The sequence below is a fragment of the Misgurnus anguillicaudatus genome, chromosome 7 (genome assembly GCF_027580225.2).
Source record: "Misgurnus anguillicaudatus chromosome 7, ASM2758022v2, whole genome shotgun sequence".
In the NCBI taxonomy this organism is placed as follows: Eukaryota; Metazoa; Chordata; class Actinopteri; order Cypriniformes; family Cobitidae; genus Misgurnus; species Misgurnus anguillicaudatus.
Genome location: NC_073343.2, coordinates 29,669,139 through 29,695,843, shown reverse-complemented (window position 1 = coordinate 29,695,843; position 26,705 = coordinate 29,669,139). Strand labels below are relative to the sequence as shown.

The window sequence follows — 26,705 nt, the reverse complement described above, 5'->3', positions numbered from 1 at the left end:
AGTAATATATATATATATATTTGCAAAATAATGAAATTACATTTTCATTTAAAATGTTTAGTTTCATCAAATGTTTCAAAAGCAAACCGACAGTACAAACTTGAATTGTTGTGAATAAGAATTAACACTATGAAATTAAATTAAATCAAATTAGCATGTTAACTTCATCCCGACTCCTGACTTTTAAACCCGATTTACTTTTATTTTGAAAAACTCTGAGAAGGCAAACTTTAAGATGTGTAAGATGTGCACTAAATAACCAGCATCGGAAAAATGAAAAACCCTGTGGCTGCACATCAGTACGAATTTAAGGCATTAAGTTTTGCCACTATTGAAAATTTTCTCTAAAAAGGTCTTATCGTGAAAAGTTTTATGTGCTTTGATCTTTGGAAATAAGAGTTTGGTGTACTATGCAAAGTAACTTTAAATCACCCTCCTCGCTTCAAAACTGTCTGGTTTGAAAATTTCCATGCCTGAGAAATTACAGCCGTGAATAAATATATATACCCCACATGACCACATTTACACCAACAATGTCTGTTCGATGAATTGTTGAGAATAACAAAAAATTCAACAGAATGAACACTGAAATTAAATTATATCAAATTAGCATGTTAGTTTCATCCCGACTCCTGACTTTTAAACCCGATTTACTTTTATTTTGAAAAACTCTGAGAAGGCAAACTTCAGGATGTGTTACAGCACTAAATAACCTGTAGATTGATCAGTACACAGCTTTCTGGACCTACACGCGTGAAACGATGACGAAATAATGCAGAATTGTCAGGTCTGTCAAGGGTTGCATGCTAAAGAGAAAATCGCTTTGTTACTTTCATCCCGCATTACTTTTGCACTGGTTCTCACCTACTTAAAGGTAAATAGCTGTGTAAAAAGCGGGGTAATGTACAGGCAGCATCGGAAAAATATAAGCACTTCACTGTAGCCATGTTTCCATCACCATGATTTTATGCGCGTTTTGAAGTATTGCATCGATTTAAACACCAAATTTTGATAAAAAATTGCAAAAAATAATTTTTTTTAATGCTCGCTTGAGGTGGTTTTTGATTTATGCGAAAAATAGTAAATGCAAATAATGGGAGATGGAAACGCATTTGACAAATAATTCTGACATAGCGAACATAAACCCACAGGACTGACCGTCTAGCTGTTTCCGCTAAAGTTGTCTTTAACTTATATGAGTCTTCATCAAAAATGCCTCATTCCTTCTTCTGTGCACAGCATTTAGTTTGGTAATTACAAGCTGCATGGCTGTTAAATTAATAACTTGCCCCATTGTGACTACATAAAGTCATGTCTTCATTTTCCACGCGTAGCCTACCTTGTTTTGTTTACTGTTGGTTACTAGGTTACCAATACCAACGTCACGTCATCCGCTTAAACAAATTGATGGAAACGCATCTAATTCGCATTTCTTTGTTTTTCCTTTTTTGCGAATTTTGAAAAGATTGGCTTCACGTTTGGATGGAAACCCAGCTAGTGTTTGGAATGCAAATCTAGTCAGGGCTTTGAGAAAATCGCTTTGTTACTTTCATCCCGCGTTACTTTTGCACTGCTTCTTCTCTACTATAAGGTAAATAGCTGTGTAAAAAGCGAGAAAATGTACAGGCAGCATTGCGAAATAAGCCCTTTACTGTAGCCATGTTTCCATCACAATGATTTTATGCGCGTTTTGAGGTATCGCATCAAAAACGAGTGATGGAAACGCCTAATTTCGATTAAAAATCCTTAATTCGCAAAGAAGTTTTATGCTCGCTTGAGGTGGTTTTTGATTTAAAAGAGTAAATGTGAATAATGGGAGATGGAAACGCATTTAACGAATTAATTCTGACGTAGCGCTGCGACCATAAACCCATGGGACTGACCGTCTGTTTCCGCTGAAGTTGTCTTTGCCTTATATGGGTCTTGACGTCGTCGCAATGTCCTTGCTGCTATGCCTTCATAAAAAATGCCTCATCCCTTCTTCTGTGCAAAGCATTTAGTTTGGTAATTAAAGGCTGCACAGCTAATAAATTAATAACTTGCCCCATTGTGACTACATGAAGTGTCTTCATATTCCACGCGTACCTTGTTTTGTTTACTGTTGGTTACTACCCTGATAGCACACAAACATCTCGGAGACGTCTATTTGATGTCTGCGTTTACATCTGCAGGACGTATTATTTAGATTGTTTGCTCATCTGCAATACTCTAAGACGTTTCCTAAAAGATGTCATATAGACATATTGAAGACGTCTGCAAGACGTTTTTGATTTAGAATGTATGTAAAGCAGCTCTTTCTAAGACCTTTATAAGACGTTTTTACACACCAGATGTATTCCAGATCTCCAGATCTTTACCAGACATCTTGCAGACGTACCTGTGCTATCTGGGTAGGTTACCAATACCAACGTCACGTCATCCGCTTAAACAAATTGATGGAAACGCATCTAATTCGCATTTCTTTGTTTTTCTTTATTTTTTGCGAATTTTGAAAAGATTGGCTTCACGTTTGGATGGAAACCCAGTGTTTGGAATGCAAATGTGCAGGGCTTTAAGAAAATCGCTTTGTTACTTTCATCCCCGCGTTACTTTGCACTGGTTCTCCCTCTATAAGGTACATAGCTGTGTACAAAGCGGGAAAATGTACAGGCAGCATCGCGAAATTAGCCCTTAACTGTAGCCATGTTTCCATCACCACGATTTTATGCGCATTTTGAAGTATTGCATCAAAAACGAGCCAAATTTCGATTAAAAATCCCTTTATTTGCAAAGAGTTTTTATGCTGGCTTGAGGTGGTTTTTGATTTGGTTAATTTGGTAATTACAAGCTGCACGGCTAATAAATTAATAACTTCCCACTGTGATGCAGTCCTGTCTTCCTTTTCCACGCGTACCTTATACCAACGTCATTCGTTCAAACTTGCATCTAATTCGCATTTCTTTGTATTTATTTTTGTGTTTTTTTTTTTTGTTGCGAATTTTGAAAAGATTCGCTTCGCGTTTGGAGTGAAATACAGCTGGTGCTGCTACAACGTCTGCCTGCCTGTAGATTATCCCTAACAAATGTAAGGCCCTGACACTATAAACTGTATGTTGCCGACTTATAATATTATATAATTACAGAACAAAGCCGTGGAGAGAGAGTCTCTCACATTAGGTCACTATATGGACATCTGCAACTAATACCAATACAAAAACGATCAGTGTACCTAATTAAACTGCCTGCCTACTATAATGGACTGCCTTGCATGAGGCTATTAAACAAATTAAATAGCAATAAAACTTGTTCACTGGCTCTTAGGGAACCATTTTAAGTGCTATAGCACCTATATGTAGATTCGTCATTAGCAAGGTCACCAGCGGTCTAAATAAAGCATTATCATTAGATAGATGTTTTTAAAAATGTGAATTTTTAAGAGGATTTAAATTTGTTGCAACTTTCATTTTGAATGAAAATAAAATCATGGTTAAAAGTAAGAAAACTAGTTTTAATATCTTAAACTTTGCCAGTCTATACAGTAAAAAAGACATGGCTAAGAAGATAAAATATAGCCTAAGTCTAGGTAGATGTAGTTGCGGGCTGAGCTCTTCTAATGAATCTGATGTCTGTGATCCTTGCATTAGCATGGATCTGTGAAAGTGAATGTTTTTATTGTATTTGTATTACCATGGCGCACTCTGTTGGAAAAACACGAAAATGCAGTTGAATGCAAGTCCTTGATCTAAATATGTGACCCTGCAGATTTAAGTCTCATAATCTTATGATGAGATTATAGGGGCATCAAGGTTTGATTTTGGTCATTGATTTCACGTTGATTTTAATCTCTGACATGACCTTAAAGATATCAAGGTTATATTTTCACAGAATGTTCCTTACATTATGTAGGATGATTTTATTTAGGATACAGTAAATTATAAAAAAGACACATGGGTTTTCACAGAGTGGGTCACTTAATTTTTTATATTTCACTTCATCTTTTTATTCACACATTTTGAACTAATTTGGGATATGGGCACTTGCCCTGAGCTGTGACATGAAAGGTATGTCTAAACATAAAGATACGTCCTACATTTTATTAACTGGGCATTTTATAAATAAAGCCACATGCAAAATATCTGTAATGTAAAAATATTTTTTGTAAATATCATCATTTCCATCGATAGAGTTATCTTGCCTCCTGTAATGGTGTTTTTTGATATATCTAAGCTAACTGCTAACTGACCCATCTTAACCAACTCCTGACCCCATTGGCCCAGTGCTAATTGATTAGGGATTTACTCATGAGGGTTAGGCGACACCACCTGCAAGACTCATACATTTTACAGCTTAATTATCCAGAATAATTTTCACCCACTAAGTGAAAAATGAGGCTCCTCAACACCTCTTTATGGGATGAGAGGACGTGTGAAATACTTTAAATCACAGAACTTGATTGGATAGCTGCACATTGCGGAGAGGACTAAATAAAGATTTATTCATTGTTACAAGCATCAATGCAGTATAGATTTCTAATCTACTTTAATTTGTAGCATGCAAATGTTCAAAGATTTAATCAAAGTTTGAAACAGCACAAAAGCACTTTTAGAGTAAGAGATGGTAAAAAGAAAAATGTCCCAAAATGGCCCCAAGCTGTTACTGGGGCAGTACTCTTTAAAGGGCACATATTATGCCCATTTTTACAAGATGTACTGTAAGTCACAGGTGTGCCTAAAATGTGTCTGTGAAGTTTCAGCTCAAAATACCCCACAGATAATTTGCTATAGCACGTCCAAACTGCCTCTATTTGGGTGGGAGCAAATAAGTGCTGTTTTAATGCATGCCTGTACCTTTAAATGCAATTGAGTTGCTGAACTCACTGTCTTACCAACAGACAGTGAGCGTTTTTGGTTATAAATAGATCTGATTCCTGTAGATACAGTCTGAGACAAAAGTATCTTTAGCCACATTAGCCCTACAACACATTTAGAAAAGCTTTTGGGTAAAATTAACCAGTCAGTCAGTGGCTGTGGGCGGAGCTTTGTTTTTGTGATGTCACATTCACAAGAGAATCAAAAGAGCATGTCTAATGAAACTGCTTTGGTTTAATGGGGTTTAAAAAGAAGTAGGGTAGATTTTTTGGTGTTTACACAGTGCCAACAAACATTTACGTCCAATCACCTTGTAAAAGTGGATTTTAGGTAATAAATGCCACTTTAAAAGTTCCTAATATGTACCATATCTGATACCAATATGTACTTCTGATTCACTAATATGAACTCTTTATGTGCAATGGTTCAGCTAGGGACCATTTTTTTCATGTACATGTGCTTTTCAACCTATTGTAATACTGATAACAAAACTCGGCATGTGTGCCAATCTCTTTTTCAGAACTTTGTATTTTATTCTGTCTCTCATGCTTCTTTCTCTATTTCACACTTTATTGATTACATCATTTATGGCTCTTGCAAACTCATGGTGGAAATAGACTTGTTTTGTGTGCTTCAGAAATAAAATTCACATTTAAAGTTAAAGTTAAGAACAAGCTTCAACCAACATTACTTTAATGGCAGCCAGGGGATTTGCACAATTTGCTGTGTTAATTGTAGATCCTGTTGTTGACCTATAATCTTGATGTTCACCTTTTGCAGTTTATCAAGATGTGTGAAGGCCAGAAAGAGGTTGTAACAAACCCACATACTGTTTGGACAACCTCATTTATTTGCAATGTGTACTGGGCCAATGAGCCAATGAGAATTGCTTGATGTCAATTATCTGATTTTGTATATGTTTAATGCAATACTGTGCAATATTGTAACATAAACTTGCGAAAAACACATACCCAACATGAGGAAAACTGCATCTTGTCTTGGAGAAAATGTCAATAATTATATTCTTGTGCAAAAATAATTACAATGTTTCACACACAGAACCTGCCATTTAAATCAATTAAAGTTAGGGTATCTAATTTTGAAAAATGCTAACGGTAGCCGACTAGCAATGAAATCAAAATCCCACCCTCCATTCAAATCGCCATCCAAAGTCACGCATCCTTCAAAACACATGAACACGCATAGATCAGATGGTCACATCTCATGTCTCATTTACCAGTAAGAAAACTTTGCAGTAAAAAGTGAATAACATTACCAAAATAACCAACATAAACAACTGGTTTACATCAGAATTAGTTAAAGCACACTTTCGGTTGTGTAGACGTAGTAACTATATCGTTACGCTAATCCGTAAACGAACACAAATTTCATTAGCAACACGATGTTTCATTAAAGTATAATATCTTAATATCTAATATACGACCCTTTTAGACCCTTTGCCTCCTGCAGGTGTTTGCATCTCATTGTGGTAAAGCAGTAAAGTTTCCACAATGAAAAAAATAATACGCTGGATTTACTAAAAATAATAATATATAGTGCACAATCTTTGCACCCACTTTTTAAAGTAAGTTTTACGTGGAATTTTAAGCAGTTTAAGCTTAAAAAAATTAAGCAATTGCTTAAAATTCTATGTGAAACTTGCTTAAAAAGAGGGACGCAAAAATTATGCACTATATTTTTTAGTAAGTCGAGCTAATTATTTTTAACACTGTAAAATTATTTTAATTCTCAGCAAATATAGCTTAAAAATATAAGCAGATTTTACTAATAAATTTAAGTAAAATTGATTTCTGTCCTTAACAAATATAGTTTAAATAAATGTAAAGATTTTACTCATTAATTTAGGTTTTGCACATTACTTGAATTATGGCTATGTTCATTTGGGTTTTTGCTCTTTGCCGATCCAGTTTTTGCTGTTGTTGTTATAAAAGATGTCTTTCATTTTGTGGCTCATATGCAGGTTGTCAATTCAGCAGGAAAGTTTGCCATTCTCCCTCTGTTTACAGACGGGAGGTGAGGGCACGTGAACGCACCGATGACGTATGGTGTCTGCGTGAACAGGCTGCGCGGTGGCATTCAAATTAAGCTTACGGATGAAGGACAAAAAGGGCAACGTCCGTTCGGACCGAGATCTATGATTGGTTGAACATTTCTTGGTCCTACGCCTTTCACAGATGACATACATTTGTACAAATACATTTAAATAACTTAACATAGTGATTGGTATCAGGATGTGAGGAGACTTTTAACCAGCACAAAAAATGTTTCTGGATCAAATCAGATAACCATTTCACTATTATGCATGGATCTATGAGGAAAGAATGCAAAGTTGAATCAAACTACAGCCGGTAATGCTGATACTATTATGAATGCAGTACAAACAGGTGCTGGGAATATTTATGAATGGGTCGATGATACTTTTTAGGCTGTGGGCAAAAGAAGCAAGCAAGCCAAAACACACAATCCATATATTCTAATAAAAGTCCTTAGGTATCTTGAGACAAAGCTCAAATATTGCCATATTTTTCAGCCATGGCAACAATAAAAAGCACACGCGCACAAACCACAGTGCAGACACATGATAATTAGCTAAAGCAGCGAACTGTGCTAAGCAGCCTGTGAAGCGCAAGTGTCAGGGGAGGAAACCATAAAAGCGTCTGTACTCTGTTGCACTGCCTTCACCTATCTCTGAATGCTTCACCAGGTTTCATTTTGAGGGTCGTAACTGTACCCAATACTTTTTATAATAACATTCGATGACGGTGAGATTGGGTATATAACATAAATCATTTGCATCTTGTTTGCTGGCATACACTTTTGTTTGTTTCAAACTAATATAGCATGTACCGTTCACCGTTACCATCAACAATAATAATATTAATAACAAGTTTTGCATTTTTTTCTAACAGTTATAGACAATTCGTGCCCTGGTGCTCCGATCTTGTGCAGAGGTGTCAATCACTGTGCCCACTCAGGGGCATAAATATGACTACTGAGAACCATTAGAGCTCCTTTATTGCATGTCAGGTTAATTGCTAGTCTTTAGCTAAAGTTACACACCTTACAAGGCTACAGAACAGACATGACAGCTGCACATTTGGTGTAGTGGCCCATGATATTGATTAATTAGGGTGGAGGTAGAAATTGGTGTTTGTCAGAGAGCTGAGGCAAATTACTGCTGGGTTAAAATTAGACGGTGCGCTGAGGATGACAAGAGACAGCCTCTCGCCAGAAACCTCAGAGCTGTCCAGGTTATTATGCTGCATCATTAGCTCCATCTATCCATCCATCCAACCGCTGCAAGCTCATGTGCATTATATGGCCAGAAGTATGTGGACTGTGGCCCTTTTTATTTTACAGGTCTGGCTATTCATGTAATTTCAGTGAGAACACAGCTTAATGCGACTGAACACATTATGGGGCGGTTTTTATGAGGTGCAGGGTCTAGATTAATACAGGACTAGGATATTTGTTATATTAGGACATTTAAGTAGTTTTTACAAACAAAAAACAATAATGGTTTGAACTTGAGACAAAATGATGGCACTGATATATGTTAAAGGGGTCATACTATGTTTTAGCTCAAAATACCCCACCGATAATTTATTATAGCATGTTAAAAATTGCTACTTTTTTGGTCTGAGCAAAAATGTGCCGTTTTTTGGGTGTGTCCTTTAAAATGCAAATGAGCTGATGAAATGCAAACACTGATCACATGATAGTGGTTTGTTGCAATTGAAACTCAATTGTGCTGTCAATTATTTTTTGTCTCTCTTTCTCTCTGCACTAAATGACAGTGCCGTAGTTGAATAGGGCAGATTACGGGGCGGTACTATTGTAACTGGACTTGATACCAGTGGCGGCCGGTGACTTCTTTTTTCTTCTTTTTTCAAAGTTCGTCACAACATGTATGTAGCCCATCGTGTGTGGTTCGTAATTTCAACATTTGTGTTCTGCGTGTGGAGTGGTCCTATGTGCATCACGTGTCTTGTCAAAATGAGTGCCTGCTGCAGATGCGTCTAAAGGGTTTATGATAAATAAGACGCTCGAGTTTGCCAGATACTCGCATAATCTCATGTGTAATCAGAGTTTACTGTTAAGGGAGTGTCTTGCGTGTATTTTGTGAATGTGAGCGTCTCTTTTATCATAAACGGTCTTGACGTGTGTGCAGCAGGCACTTATTTTGACAAAACATGTGATGCACATGGTTCACGACGCAACAAACACATATTTTAAAACCACGAGCAATACACATGACACTCCGAACACATATTTTTAATTTGCGCCCCTCTGATGAGCAATCACGAGCCGCCACTGCTTGCTACCTACATCACAAAACAGGTGACAACTGAACAAACAAATTATTCACATGCTTGCAGAGAATGGTTTACCAAAACAAAGTTACTGGGTTGTTCTTTTTCACATTTTCTAGGTTGATAGAAGCACTGGGGACCCAATTATAGCACTTATGGAACATGGAAAAAGTCTGTCTACACTATGACCCCTTTAAGAAATGTCAGTGCAAGATGTTTTTAAATGAAGGCAGCTCATCGATGCATTTTAGTCTGGGACTTGGATAAGCCCTGTCCGGGAAACCGCCACTGTGACATTATTGGGAATGTGAGTGTGCTTTTTAGTTTGTTGATATAATTTGAGAGGAAATCTGGTGTGGAAGCCTTCACAAAGTCTAGACCTAAATGACTGTAAAATCCAATTATATTTTCAGATATAATTAATTTACATTTGTTCAGCAAGCTACAGCATACATAATCATTTACAATAACAGAAATGCTTTACTGTAAAAGACTGTTGATTTTACGGTAAACACCTGCAGTTATGGATGCCATAAAACTTTGGTAGACAATACAGTCATCGGCGGTCACTCGAATCGAGTATGACTGTCCTCTCTTTTGGGTCTACTTGTGGTTCTTCAGATGGCTATAAAGGCCAATCCGGGATCTGCATACTTTGGTGCAGTGTGGGCAGGGGTAGGTAGTGAGTTTTGATGGTGGTTGGGCCTTTTCTTCTTTCTCCTTACGAAGCTGTCGCTTTGTCTCTGCGGCACGACTAGGTTCTGTTTCATGATGCACCATCCCGCAAGGAGTTTTTCCAGGTGCTTCTATCTAGTGCAATGTATTCCCAGTTGCTCGATGTAATGTTGAATTTCTTTAGAATGGCATTGATGTTGTCCTTTTTCTAACAATACAGTAAGTATATAACAAAAACAGGTCAGTACAGTACAATGGATGAAAATAAATTATGTTCCCAAAAAGTTACATTTTTAATTATTATGCTACTATATACGCTCGCTAGTACTGTTTCACTTTACTTTGCAACTTTTGTTGTCCACCGATTTTTCTGTGTTTTCTCCATAGACTGTTAAAAAACATGGACGTAGTGTCTGTGACGTCACCCATAGGTTTCTGAAGATCGTTTGAAGCTTAAAGTAGGCGGTGACTGCCGTCGCCATCTTGGCCACGCGTCACCGCGCATCACTCGTGCATATCCGAAAATGGGTAAAGAGTCGGGACGTGGGTGACGCTGACATGACTGGTTGCTGAAACCACGCCTGCCTAGGTCGACTCTAGTGAAACTAGTGGCTGTTCAACCGTCCCTCAAGTGAGAGGGAGAAGGGGAGCGGATTTTTCAGGCAAGTCGAAGTACTCCCAAAAGTGTTATTCCGCCACATTATAGTTACCCTTTTTAACCCGCTTTTAAAAGCGCCACGTTTTATTTTGGGCCACCATATTTGATCGTATAACTAAATAGGGAAAACGTTGATGCGTTTGGTCATTTCTAACTTCATCTCTGTTTGGTACCATTGAATGAACTGGGCTAAGCTAAGTGCTACCAAAGTGTCGCCGCGCGCCACAGTGCTTAAGTGCACGCACTAAGATGATAGAGGTATGTATCGACTCTTCTTAGTTAATGTAATAACATAGTTTAATATGACAAAACGATGGAGTATCCCTTTAATTATGCAGAACTTTAAGGCGTAATATAATTTAAACAGATTTTTAAAAAATTCACCCTCCTCACAGTTGTCATGAAGGGCAAAATTAGCTATATAGACCAAAAACACTTTTTGTACCAGGCTGTAAACATACTATTTTCTACTGTAAAGTTGGAGGTCTATGTGAATTTACTCCCTTTTGGAGCCAGCCTCTAGTGGCCAGTCGATGAATTGCAATTCAAATCACTTCCGTATTGGCTTCATCAGAGAGATCGGAAGGTGGGCCCTCGGTTTTCTCCTGCTTTTATTAAGCTACTTTGAAACAATCTAACAATTGTGAAAGCACTGTATGAATACAATTGACATGACTTGACTTAAAACTGAATACTATATTTTGTTGCTCTTTTCAGTGGAATAAGCTTTGGAAACATCTAAAACTTGTCATTAAATACAAATACTCATAGAAATATAAAAATAAGGTTTGTACTTCTAACCAGTTTAAACTCAACATACTATTTTTGTGTGTTGTTAAAACTATTTTACACAAAGGAAGTGAAATGTGTTAAAATGTTTGGGAATTAATTTGCACTCCCTTGGTCTCTGATCTCAGATATCCTCAACAAATTTCTTTAAGCTCCTAACAGAGACTTCATCAAGCCCCGTATTGATTCTTAGATTTGCCTACAACATTTAAGTGGTGAACAATGTTTGTGTAATGGAGCAAAGCTAGACTCATCAGTTACAGTACGTTGGCTGTCATTCTAGACACGTCTTTCTTAGGAATTGAACATCTCTACGGTCAATAAGTCTGGTTGGGAACTAATAATTAGCTAGCATGCCCATCTACCATTTCGAGTCATTTACAGAACAAAAAAATACTGTTTGTTACACTGGTGCTCTAAACACACCACACAGGCAGAGTTTGAGAGCTTATCTGAGCGATTCAAGTTATAGCTAATCTTTTATATTACGTTTTTTAATTTGTCTTCCAAAATTGGTCTAATTTGTCTCATTAATTTAAGGAGCAGTGTGTAACTTTAAGAAGGATCTAATGACAGATATGCAATATGATATACATATTATCAGTGTATAAAGACCTTACATAATTGTTTTGTGTTTATTACTTTAGAATGAGATGTTTTTATCTACATAAACCGCAGGTCCTCTTACATGGAAGCAGTAGCGGAGTGGCAATCGGGAGAGTCAGGATTTTTCCCGGTGAGCCGGTAGTGTTTTGAGGCCGCAAAGGCACGGTCAAATAGTACACTGTAAAAAATTTGCTGTAATTATGCAGCTGGTTGCCAGTAACGTACTGTAGAAGATAAAGACTGAAAATGTTTCATGTTCATTTACCTTTGAAAAAACTGTTGCCAATAAATAACATAAATGTAAAATCTACACTATGTTACTGGCAGCTAGTTGCCAGTAAACCCAGTAATACTGTATTTCTACAGAAATTGTTTACAGTCAGTGTAGTTATTGATTGCGAGTTAGCAACCCCGTCTGGCGGCCTGCGCGGCCGCTTCCAGCTGGTCAAACGGTGTGTGCAGCCTCTCTGCTTAACACAGAATATAAAAGTGCTCAACCTGTTTGGCAGGTCCAATTATGTCTAGGATTTTAAAAATATAGGGAGATCAGTGAGCGGCCCCCTCCCCAAATGGCATAGCCTGTCGGCCTTTGATGTAAAAAGCCGCCGAACGCCTGTTTATTGCAGTACGTATGCGGTCAAGCGGATAGACTATTTGATAGACTAAGGATGTTTCAAATCTATAGCCTGGTGGTCAGGACATGAGTGGATCAAATCAGCTGTTTTGCAAAGGTTTATTTATTTCCACATAGGCTATCATATATAAAAATGAAGGCTACCTTTGCAGTATATCGCATTATATATTTCCTACAATGTGATTTCCATATTATAGACGAGATTATTCAACGACAATATGGCAATAAATATTCTCACAACATTATTATTTCTCAAAACTTTGACAAAAATTATTTTCAAAGGAACTGTATTCTTACAGTTATTCAAAGATGCACACATTATTCCGCATATGATTTGAATATTAGACGAGAGTGTTCATATCGGCAAAGAACGTCTGATACGGCAATAAATATCCACACATAACTTAACATAACAGCATAATGAAATTAATAAACAGACAGGAAGCAGGATTGACATGTAAATTGTATTATTATTACCGGAAAAACAGCAGTATTACTGAAATAAACTCTGTGGTAAATGCGCCAAACACACTGTTAACTGCACTAAATAAGCAATAACAATAATAAAGTCTAAATAAGCAATAACAGTGGAAAAACATTATTATCTCTCAAAACCTTATATGAAAAAAAATTATATTTAAAGGAAATGTATACAGTTATTTAAATATGCACAAATTATTCCATATATTATTTCCTGTTTATGAGCACGTTCGTCTATGGCGTTTTGTTATATAATAGCTGATTGACAGGTGCGCATCCCTATCTTTTAAACAGGAATCATTTTGTATAGGTACTCATTAAGGAAAATTAGCCACGATTTTATGATTTTTATGATTTTTTTTGCAGATTGATTACGATTTGTATAACCTTAGTTTTACTACAAATACGAGACCTTAGTATTTTTATTTATTTTTTACCACGAAGGGCCGGTGGTCTACAAAATTTCCCGGTAGATTTTTTGGTCCCACTCCCTCCCGGCATAAAAGTTGCCATTTTGCATCTCCATGTTTCAAACGGAAACACTGCGCAATTTGTCACTATTTTATTTTGTCTTAAATGACAAACTTGTCTGTCCTGTGGCGGCTACCGTACCTTCTCTATGCATTTCGGTGAACGGTGTACTAAGTCGTTGGTTGCAATTTACAATCTTACTGCTAGAGGCCACTAAAATCAACACACTGCACCTTTTAGTTATTTTGTGTGTAAAAAGTAAAAAAAATCTGTATATTACTTTTTGATCCAGTTAAATAATATGGATTTTAATAACAATAAAAACTTATTATACATGCATCAGGTTTTTAATGATTTTACTTGTAATTTTAAAAGACAGGCTGATTTTATAAGGCTGTTTTAGATATCAGTATAGTTCATTGGTATCCGCCATGGTGCCAGGTTGCCCGCACAGAGTCAGTGAGTTTCCCGCCAAAGCACATTCTATTAATAGCCTCAATTTTATATTCATTTATTTTTTATATTAACTTGTATCAAGTAAAACAATAAAAGTTTTGAGTAGACTACTATAAAAGGGTAGCCCTACAGATTGTTTATCCATTGTGGTAGCCACCATTGCTCACAAAAAGGTTGGAGACCCCTAGTATAGTTGTTTGCTTATAACTTTGTAATAAAAACTATAACAATTATCCACGGTTAAATTGTAAATAGAACAATAATAATTATGGCTAGTATAATTAAATCTGACTTAAATTTGACTATTGAAGTTTATTAGTTGTATATGAACGTCTTCTATAGGATTTTCATATAGCTTCATATATATTTCTCATTCCAGAAGATGGCACTACACGAACAGTACACAATTTAGTGACCAACAACTCTTGCTTGGCAAGAAGCCCCATTATAAAGCAGGCCATTTCAATAAGATTCGTGATGCAAAGGGCTAAATTATTAATTTGGCTGCATGTCAGCTTGCAAATGATATAAGTGCAGTTTAAAGTTTGCTATTTAGATATAAATAGTTTTGAGACAAATAGATCATATTAAATGCATTTGTAATTTATAGTCGTGACTTAGTTTATAGGACTGTAAGCTGGCTAGTAAACATCAGGGTGATCCATGAATAGGAGTTATTGAGAACCGCTTTGTGCCCTTGTGCGAGGCAATTAACCCGTGCAGGGCACTGTCCTTGCAATAAGATTTGCTCTGCTTTGGATAAAAGTGCTACATAACCAGCAAATTGAAAGGCTAATATAGCTTACCCATTTATTGAAACAGACTCATTTTATTATGCAACACCCCTGAATGCAATAGTCAGTGCGTTGCTTTGAATGAAGATGCACAAAATAGATAAATGCAAATTTAATAAAGTCGACCCGAGGCCTTGAAATATAAGGATGCGCGCCGAAATAACGTACTACATGTGATCTTAAACGACAAAACACACGAACGAGCACCTAAAAGCATGTATTGCGCTTGAACTAGCGTCCTTTAATTTATAATGAAGTTCACGTTGCTCTGCTGCGAACGTTCTCAGCGCGTGAGTGCTTCTCATACAAATGAGACCGGAGCGCGCGCTCTCGCTCGCTCGCTCACTCACGCGCTCTTTGACGTAGTCAGCCAGCTGGGCTCCAGCGTTCCAGCGCAGTACGTATGGCGCAGCGTGCCCGACCACCCTTTACATTTCATCCAGTCTAAATGACGCTGAAAATAGGAATCGTGACACATCTGTGCGTGTCATCCGCTGGACACTTCCGAGAAGTAAAGCTGGCGCGAGGCTCTTATGAAAGGCACCCCGTTATGAAATAACGAATTCATCTTTTATTTTTAATCCCTCACGGCGCGAGGACGAAGATTCATAGCTATAGGAGCGCCTCGCGTCCGCCGCCTTCAGCATCAAGGATACCTTTTCGGCGTGCGTTTCTGTCACACTGGCATCCTGTCATTTTGAAAGAATGAGAGATTATCGTTCACATTAAAATCCGCAGTCTTATCTTTTGGGAACGTCGAAGAAGAAGAGGTGGATACCAGCGCGCGTTACCGGACTCCGATTAATAGTGCGCGTGTTTCCCATGGCGCTGTCATTTACTTCAGCCAGCATATCGAGTCGGTAATGCCGGTGTGAGAAGAAAACCGACTCTGAGGCTTTGCTGGACCAATCTCTATTTCGCTGGCAAACAATGACCATTTATATATCCGAAACGGACACTTCTTCACTTCTTCCTTGATGATATTTGCCACGGTCACGCAAGGTGGGAGATTAGACTGCACGCGTTGTCGTCAAGTGTCCGCCGCCTGAGGAACCGGTCGCCACGGAGCTGGATATGTTCTGACTAACTTGAAGATGGATATTATCTTTGGTCTCCTGTGGTTATTGGCCGTACTATTTGAAGGCGTTTTGTGCCAGGGAGTTTACGGTAAGATAAACAGACGTAGCAGCTACGTGCAATACTCTTTACGGAGCTTTCGTGACCTTGTGAAAATGCATGAGGTATATGGATGTGAATTTTTATTTTTGAATGATGCCCAGTGTGATGCAGGCCCGTATATAGCTCGCATGTCAAGTGACAGCTCCCGCGTTACAGGTGCACAGTGGGCATCAGTAATCAGCTGTGGCCACATTGTGCATTTATAGTGTATTTGTGGGCAGCGTTTAGTGCCACATAATGACAAAATGTGTAGCCTACCTTGTAATGCACTGTAAGTCGTTTTGGAATAAAACGTGCCATATGCGTAAATGTTTAAAATGTATGGCTTTTAATTGCGTCAGTTGCCTGTTTAATGGCATATCTTGTAATGAATAATTTAAAGGCTATTTTGCAAAATCACTACATTGTTGAATCAGTTGTGGCCTGCTCAAAGTACATTCATATAGGCCTGGGGTTGTCAATGTCATTTTTTATTCACATGCTTAAGGACACTGTGCCCACTCAGATATACCCTAAACATATTTTGCTGCTAGCATCAATGTCTTTATTAAAACAGTGGCTTATGTTTTAATGTGAAGAGTAGAAAAAATGAGCCCGTTTTGTCTTGGTGTTGTGTGATTGGCAAAACATTAGAAATGATATGAGTTGACTGAATTCCTTTTGACAGAATTGTATGTAGGTTAAGCTGCACATGTCAGCCGTTCATTCTGTCATAGGAGCCTCCATGGAAACGCTTCCTTAGATGTCTGCTGCAGAATATTACAAAGGATTGCTCATAATAGGATGAAGGCTAAAAGCATTGTACTGTAGACCTATTTTAACCGACGTCACTTGGATTACAAGGGCAGATTTATTGTTGGTTAATGAAAGGCAGTTTGGAACCATAAATCAGTGCATGCAACTTCACCAGATTTGTGCTACAGGTTGGATGCAAACAGTTGGACCGAAGTACGTAAGACCAGAACAGGTCACTTGTTTTTGATCTTTGAACAATTAAAGTGCACACATGCATCCATTTTTATATTATGGACAGTCAACAAAAGTCATTGACATATTCTTCAGTGATCTACAATTATCTTCAATTTTTCAAACTTAAGATGATGTCTCCATATACAGTAGGTGACTTAAATACATACTGTTTTCAGAAAAACTGGTCCTCAGCTGTCACTGGGCCAGTACCTTTTAAAAATGTCCCAATGAGACAGCTAGGGACCATTTTTGGACCATTTTTTCCCCAACAGTGTACATAGATGTCATATAGGCAATGATGGCACAAAAACACTTGTTACTGTTATTAAGAGTGCACAATTTTAAAGAAAAATGTGATGTGCGATAATTCGGTAATAATGTGATATGTGATTCTGTCATGCTTTAAATTTGCCAAGTCAATTTAAATTATAAAACATATTTAAACGCTAAAAAGCATCATCATATCGCCAGTCTTGTGCTACCTGCATCGACCTAAAGCTTTGGCTGCACTTACTTTTTGAAGTATCATTTAGTTATTGCACGTTTGCGGTATTTCTGTATATCCCGCAGCCTTAACTGTTACTTACTCGTGTTATATTCTGGGGTCTGTGATATTTCCAGCCGTTGACATTCAGTGGTCAAGTGGTGTGATTATGCGCGTGTTTAACAGTGTGTTGGCTGGCATTACATTCAGACATTGCATTGCTTTAATTCCAGTGTAATGACCTGTGTAAACGTGGGAGTGTTGTGGGTTGTACTTCATTGCTATGACAAGGAGGTTGGTACATGCCCCTTTAGTTTACTGCATACTCTACAGTGAACCATGATAGACCTGTGAACATTGAACCGATTGGTAGCAACTCTTTACAAGACCTGTACAGAATCCGCCCCCGCAATTAATGCAGAATATTTAATTTGAAGAATCATAGATCATTATTACACTAGCACTATAGTATGTGATAGAGTAATACAGTGCATTTTACCAGGTTTCATTACTTCCAAATGTGGCACTGTATAATTTTGTTGTAGCTTCTTATCAAATTTAACTTTGGTACCTTCGAATTAAAGGGCAAATTTTTTGCCAATCTTAAGAGATGTACCTGCATAAGTCTCAGATATGGGTGATTCTCACGAAATCTAGATTTAGAAGGTGTCCAGCATCAGATTTTTTTAAAAAGCCCTTGAAGACAATTTTTTGCACATATAAGATTAAGGTCTCAACTTACTATAAACATTATTTTTAGAGGATTTAAAAATATTTCCTTAAGAATTATTTACATTTTATAGATTATCATTATCAAAAATTATCATTACCGCAATATATTACATTAAATATATGCATTTACAGACTCATGTTTCGGTAATGAGAACTAAAAAGTTGTCTTGGTACTATGACAAACAAAATTTCAACTTTTATCTGGAGAGAAAAATAAGAACTGCTTACCTGGAACTGCCATCTTGAGTTTTATAGTCAATTATGTCCCTTCCAACAATTAAAAAAAAAAAAGTTAGCTCCTTGAGGGCCTAAACTGTTGCGGAGTACGAGAAATTTTTTCTTGGACACATTTATATTTCTTATTATTGTCTCTACATTTACCAATGATCACCAAATACCACATGTTTCTTTGCTGTAAATGTTTATAGTATAACATGCACTGAAGCTTTTTTTTTTATTATTATAAATTTTTCCATTTCAAAGAACCCAAATCCAGTCATGGACATGTTCCGGTAATAAAAATTTCCCCCTTAAATGTGAAAAAAACAACCAAAAACAATTTTTTCTTTTCTGTCTCTTTCGTCCTTCATTAACTGTCAAAGCATATGTTTGAGGGATATTTCATCCAAAAATGAAAATTTTCTCATCATTTACTCACTCTCATGTTGTTACAAACCTTTATAAATTAATTTGTACTGTGAGCATATCAGTGAACACCCCTGACCACTCGGTGAGTTTCACGTCTTTGTAAACGAAAGTTTACAAATACTCGAAAATTCTCGGGGCAGCCGCATATGTCGAAATTTCAGTCAAAACCGTTCTAGTTCATCATAAACAATCTGAAAACAGGACTTTAAGTTTAAAATACCGAACTTGTTCTTTAAATCTTTTTAAGCAAAACCAAAACTTGTAATGTAAAGTTTACCATGAATAGGGGAGGTGCGGTTTCACTGCAAAACCGCACAACACGTATTGCAACAACGGACTAAAACGCTCAGTGACCCCACTAGACATGAACTATGTCTATGTGTGCATGGTGCTCGCCGTGGGAGGTCAGAGTTTACAACACCCACATCAGAGACTGAAACGGAGTGGATAAAAAATTTAGAATAAATTTTGTTTATTTTGCGCACAAAAAGTATTCTCATCGCTTAATGAAATAAAGATTGAACCATTGTAGTCACATGAGCTATTTTAATAACGTCTTTACCTGGCCTTGAACGTGGGAGTTGCGTTGCTGTCAATCGGGGGTCAGAAAGCTCTCAGATTTCATTAAAATATCTTAAATTGTGTGTTTTGAAGATAAACAAAGGTCTTACTAGTGTAAATCAAGATGGGGGTGAGAAATGAATGACAAAAGTTTCATTCTGGAGAGAACTAGCTCTTTAAGTGGGGCCTAGTTATGTATTGGTGAATAGAGATGCTATATTTAAAAATTCTGGCACTGTCCTTTCTAATCAATAGGAATTACAATTCAGTCAACTATGATAAGGGTAAGGCTGCACTGGGTGGGTTGATATATAATCTTGCTGTCCCTATAGATAAAGATATAGTTATATAGTACAAAGAGATAGACTAATGCACTATATTACGACATCCCAACAGGCCACTTAGGCTGAAATGAAAAAGAGGCCTCCAATAGTGAGACATCTAGAAGGTCGATATGCTTTTCGGTCATGTAATGCAGTACAACTGTTTAGGCCTGTCTACTTTTCATAAGTCGGTTAATTGCCCCAGAAATAATGTCGATAGTCAAGACCATTTTATGTCACTGATTTTTATATATATAACAATAAAATAGCAGTATAATGCAAGAACATCCTTTCTAAGAACACAACTTAGATTTTTAAGAATATTAAGATGAAAAATATGAAATATTAATATGAAATTGTAATGTAAAAAAACATATTCTAAATATTTAAAACATAAATAAATATATGATAAAATATGCATTTAATTTTTAAAAGCTAATAGTGATTGTTCAGTGTAAATCCCAACTTTACAGCGTTTGTAGTTTTAGTCAAGTGTTATTGTGTGAGTATATGCCATTACGCGCAGTCACGTTTATAATAGCTACTGTAATGTTATGGTTATGTTTCAGATGACTTTCTATTTGTATAGCTCTTTTCATTGCCTTGTTTTTTTTAACAGAGTAGACATGCTGGCTTGTTTACGTTAATTTCCTCTCCTTACATCTCATTCACGTCGGAGATGGGGGTTGCAGCTTTGAAATTTATTTTTTCAAATTGTATGTTCACCACAAAAACATGACATTTCAGTTCAAGTAATGCTTTCTCTTCCCCTGTCACTGTCCGCACCAGACCCGGCGCCAGACACAAATTCACGGACGGGCATTTCATTTTTCAGGGGGGCACAAATGAGAGCAATGTCACTGCAATGCATAATATCATTAATTATGCATTAAGTGGACAAAAAAGCGAGGAAGAACTAACATACCTCTCCATTAATGCAATACAACGGAGAAGTCGTAAAGATTGGACCTATCTTACTGAAGCAATCTAAACGCAAATAAAACGCGTCGCAGGGCTCGACATCAACGCTTGTCCGGTTAATATCAGAGACAAGTGGATTTTTTAAAAGGCCAAGTGAAAGATAATTTTACTTGCTCGACCGAACAAGTAGCCTAGTCTGATTAAAAACGCCAATAACAATCACCAAAACAGGATAATGATTCTGCATCCTTTAATCAATGGCGACCGAAAGTGCATAATGTAAAAACGCAAAGTTAAACAAATAAGCACAGCAAACACAAAATGTGTTAACAAAGTGGGTTAAACGTACTGCGGTAAAAATGTGGATTTTTTTAATAACATGATACAGTTAACCAGCATCACATCGCGGTTGAAAATGTGACAGATTTAATGACAGTTCACTACAAATAATTAATATTAAGCCACTTACATTTTAGACGCAATGTTGACTGTTTTTGTTGTTTCAGCAGCGAAAATAGTGAAAGATAACAGCAGAACCATAACGTGTCAGTCTCACTGCAGGCAGCACTCAATCGTGTCTTAACATTAAGCGGTGGCGCGCTTAGCAAACAACCAAACATTTCCGCGCTCACTACTGACAAACCAATTAAATTCGTTTAAAATATATATTTTTTTAAATCATACCAAACACATTTTTATTTTTATTCATGAGTTATATATGTACAAAACAATAACTTTTAATTAATAACAGTGGCCTATTGATAAAAACATGGAGCTGGTGAACAGGTGCAGGTTCGTCCAGGGCGGGCACTAGTGACTCACAGGGCGGGCCCGGCCCCCTAAAGCCCGCCCATGGTGCCGGGACTGGTCCGCACGTACATGTGGACCCTGAGCTGCACGTGTCACCTTTTTAAAGACAGACAGTAGACAGAAATGGCAGAGGCAATCGCGATCGGCTAAAATGCTAATGTCATTTATTTCTTATGGAAACAAACAGACATGTAAACACTATGGGTATATATCGCCTCTCTAAAAAGTGCGGAGTTCATGCTCAATTATCGTGCGATAAGTCGCGATTCCGCCTCATTTGCGCGTCTAGTTTGCGCGAATGACGTGAATTGAGTGGTGCCGCTGCAAACGCGCGAGTTGAAAAAATTTAACTTTTGCGGAAAAACGCACCGTGTTAACCAATCAGGAGCTTGCTCTAGTAGTGACATGATTACAGGAAGCGGAGTCGCAGAAGCCCCTCCCATGACGCGAATTTCCATGTGAATGTCTCGATGACTAGAATTTCACGTGCGCCTTTCACGCGCGAATGAAGTGAGTAAACTCCAAATGTTCAAGCGGCAAACTAGACGCAGTAGACGCGAATTTGACGCCTCAAATGCGGCTGGTGTGAACCCACGGTAAGACCTGGATATCCACATACGTAGACATAATTTTTTTTTTGTTTGCACCAAAATACTTAATTCTATGTAACTGGAACCTGTTGTACACAAACGTGGAGAATTAACGTTACACTGCTTCATGTTCAAACAAAAATATTTGGTTATTATATTTATTGGTTCTTCCTAACCCCATAATAGCTAGAAGAAATCTGAAAAAATAGACAAACCAAAGCTCGGGTCTTAGGAGGTTAATTAAGTTTTATTGATGTTTTTCTTAAATTTTAATATTTTTACCCATGGCTAACTTTTTCATACGCAGTCTCTTCATTTATTCCAGTTGATGATGCACACGGACACTAGACTTAGTTAGCGTACACCATGACTTTTTAAGCTAAATTGATTCATTCTCCAGTCTCTGGTATTAATCCATGCTAATATTTAGGGATTTTCTGTAGCTTCTTGATTTTTACATAAAAGATTTACTTATCCCAACACAAGCAGATTATGAAATGCATGCTGTTTTATCTATACACAGCAGACTGCTTTAGTTTCACAGTACATTAGGTTAGACATCACTACTGATTTTAATGAATTAGGTTAATGATCATTTAATACAGAGGGATGTGTCCCAGTATAATGAATGCTAGATGTTTAAAACACTCAGCGATCATGCTATTGACAACATATTTTTATGTAACATTGGACTTTGCTAAATGAAAATATATTTGAGTGAGTGGGGGCAGATGAAAGTTGCGTTTTATATGCATTATGACTCAGTGCTAAACAGATCTGGACAATTACGACAGTTTTCTCAGGATTGTACTGACCATAGTGAAAGGGCCATTTTCAATTCTCCTGGTTTCTGCTCTAAATTATTCACGCCTTTTACAAACAGCAATTTAAAAGAAGTATGAAAAACAAGAGTTGTAGAATACTTAAGATGTTTTTTTATGACACGTTGCCGCTCCGAGTCGTCGAAGGGTGGGAGGCTTAAAAGAAAACACCACAGTTTTTCAATATTTTACTATGTTCTTACCTCAACTTAGACAAATGAATACACACCTGTCTTTTTTAATGCGTGAACTTAATCTTTGTGCAGCCCATTGTGAATATGTTAGCATTTAGCCTAGCCCCATTCATTGCTTAGGATCCAAACAGGGATGAATTTAGAAGCTACCAAACACTTCCATGTTTTCCGTATTTAAAGAGTGTTACATGAGTAGTTACACGAGTAAGTATGGTGGCACAAAATAAAACGAGGCCATTTTTTAAGCGGATAAAAAATAAGAACTATATAGTATGGCAGAAGAGCACTTAGTTTGCAGCACATCGACCTCGGCGAGCAGTTACATAATCACTCCTGACTACTCCCCCTCTCGCTCAAACTTCTGTCATTATTATTGTGCCCAACGTCGAAGTGCTGCCAACTAAGTGCCCTTCTGCCATACAATATAGTTCTTATTTTTTATCCGTTAAAAAATCGCCACGTTTTATTTTGTGCCAATACTAATGTGACAGTCTTTAAATAGTAAAAACATGGAAGTGTTTGGTGACTTCTAAATTCATCCCTGTTTGGATCCTAAGAAATGAATGGGGCTAGGCTAAATGCTAACACATTCACAACGTGCTGAACATAGTAAAATATTGAAAAACTGTGGTGTTTTCCTGAAACACCACAGAAATCGAAACTAACAGTTAAAAAATAAATAAATAAATATTGCAGTTTATTATAAACAATGTATCAGTGAAAGTTATTATCAGTGTTGGGTAGTAGTTAATTACGAGTAGCGACGCTACTAACTACGAACATTTTCTGTAGCTTGATGGTAGTTCAGCACTTTTTAAACAGTGTACCTTTAAAGGTGCAGTGTGTAAATTTTAGCAACATCTAGTGGTGAGGTTGCGAATTGCAACCAACGGCTCAGTCCACTGCTCACCCTTTGCTTTTAAATCGCATGGAGAAGCTACAGTAGACGCCACCGGAATAACATGTCATCGACTGAGACAACTTAGTAAAAAGTTTGTCCATTAAGGGCTTCTGTAGAAACATGGTGGCACAAAATGGCGACTTCCATGTAAGGGGACCCTCGGTGTATGTAGATAAAAACGTCTCATTCTAAGGTAATAAAACATAACGGTTTATTATAAAAAGGACTTTATACACCCCTGGTAATATTGTTTTGTATATTATTTTGCATTTCTGACAAGAGATCCTTCTAAAAATTACACACTGCACCTTTAACAGTTGCACGACCAGACACTACATTACGTTGTGTCTCCTCCACAATGCCTTTCAGCAGTGCACTGACTGAGCGCAGCAGCGTCTGCTTCCCTTTTTAGATCACAAACTCAATTTGTTCATTGCAAAAATTTTTCTGTCTGTGTCGAAAACTTAAAGCACATACAAGTGAGTAATAGCCATTTTAAAATAATCCTTCCAGTTTATTTTTTCTATATCAAATTTCTATTCCTATTTTAAGTGCAGTAATGAATCCGTGTTTCCCATTATTCCAGAATCTAATCTGTCACTGTTTTGTAACAAACTTATAAGTTTGCGCAACTGCTTTAGCATATGCCAATAAAAAAAACTTATATATAACTTACATATCCAATATTTATCAAAACATGTGATTTAATTAGTTTGTTTATAATAATTATTAATAACGATTCATTATTATTATTATAAAGAAGTGAAATAAAAGTATTTCTGAGTCATTTAAAAAGATATATGGTTTCTATTTTTTTCAAAGTAGTTTTAAAGGGGACATTTCACAAGACTTTTAAAATAAATCTTTGGTGTCCCCAGAGTACGTATGTTAAGTTCTAGCTCAAAATACTATATAGATAATTTATTAAAGCATGTTAAAATTGCCAATTTGTAGGTGTGAGCAAAATTGTGCTGTTTTTGTGTGTGTCCTTTAAGATGCAATGAGCTGATCTCTTCACTAAATGACGGTGCCGTGGTTGGATAATGCAGATTAAGGGGCGGTACTATCCCCTTCTGACATCACAAGGGGAGCCAAATTTCAATGACCTATTTTTTTCACATGCTTGCAGGGAATACTTTACCAAAACTAAGTTACTGGGTTGATCTTTTTCACATTTTCTATGTTGATAGAAGCACTTGGAACCCAATTATAGCAATTAAACATGGAAAAAGTCAGATTTTCATGATATGTCCCTTTTAATAGTAACTTGTAGTGTAGCTAACTACTTTTTCAGAAGGGTGGTTTGGCTGTAGTTTAAATACTTTTACTGATAAGTAGCTTGCAGCCTACTAACTATAGTTTCAAAGTAGCTTCCCTATCACTGGTTATTAATTATAATTTTTAATTCATGTGCCCTCATAAACTTTAAAATCTGAAAATGTACTTTCATCCGTTTGTGGTGACCATTCTCTGATTACGTCATATAGACGGTTTGGCGGGAGCATTCTGTAACTCCGCCCCCTCCAACTGTCAGTCTGCTTCTATATCCAATCAATTCACAGTGGAAAACACAAGCCACAGCTGCAATTTTCCTCATGTGATATTCCGTTTCACATGGAAATAGGTCACAACGTCAAGTCTTCCGGTTCCGACATATTTTAGTGCATTCTACATAGATCTCATTCTCCTTATTGTATTGTAAGAATAATTTTACCTCATCTATACACACACAATCTTACTACTCTAGTCTGAAAAATCAAAAGTCAAGTTTGGCATGAACAAAACACATTACAGTTGTAAAGCATTACTGTTAACGTGTCAAGAAACTGCAGTATAGATACATCTTTCTTTGAATTATTTATTAAGCCACCACTCCTAACACAGTTGGGTGATTCTCACGAAAACTTGGTTTTAAAAATGTCAAGCATGAAAATGTAAAAATTGCCTAAATTTACTTTTTTTTCCCACCAGACATTGAAAAACAAAGTCTGGAGTAAATAGGAACATTAATTAAAAAACTTTTACTTATCATTTAACACTTTTTGTAACATAATTAAAAAAATTAGTCCTAAAAAATCTCATTACCGCAACAGTCAGAAAACATCAACACTGACATATTTTCAAAATGACATGACAAACATGAAAGAACATAACTTGGAGATTCTGCACATGCATTTAAAATCAAAGTATTATGCTTCTATTAATTAAATTAACATTTAATAAGCATCTGTTGCGGTAATGATAATCAAAATGTTGTGTAAGCATTCTGACAAGACAATATTTCAAATTAACTGTAAAAAAATGATCTTACCTGGTAGCCATCTTGAAGTAACTGGTACATGTGCTTGGTCACTCAAAATCAAACTTTATTAAAATTCTGTATGTGTGCTTAAACTGTTCTCAAAAAGTGTTGCGGAGGATGAGAACATCAGGCATGGACACATCATTTTCCTAATTTTTCTTCATTATTATTATACATGAATATTCAGTAAATATTTTTTCTGTCATCTAAAGTAGTCTAGCAAAACATCCATTTATTTTTTTTATATTTTTGTGTTAATTTGATTAAATTACAACATAACACATGTTCAAACACAGCCGGACACATTGCAGTAATGAGAATTTCAGCAGAAAATGAGATAAAATTTACAATTATAAATTCTTATGTTGAAATCACACATTGTGCAAGGTAGAACACAGTATTGTGTTAATTCTGATGCTTTTTAATGTTACTATATTACACATTTTAAAGCTAAAAATCATTAGTGCCGTGGTGTTTCAATGGTTTCGTGAGAATCACCCAGTTAGTGTGTCAGGCTCCATAAACC

General features: G+C 36.7%; 1 protein-coding gene across 1 annotated transcript in view; it reads left to right on the top strand.

Annotated features, from left to right (window-relative positions):
- The first annotated feature begins 15,088 nt into the window (after window positions 1-15,088).
- Window positions 15,089-26,705, top strand: part of mdga2a (MAM domain containing glycosylphosphatidylinositol anchor 2a) — a 232,707-nt gene continuing 221,090 nt past the window's right edge. Inside the window, exon 1 of the mRNA XM_055171404.2 lies at window positions 15,089-15,911. Within this exon, the coding sequence (XP_055027379.1) occupies window positions 15,839-15,911 (73 nt within the window). The 5' untranslated portion in view covers window positions 15,089-15,838. The remainder of the gene's footprint in view (window positions 15,912-26,705) is intronic.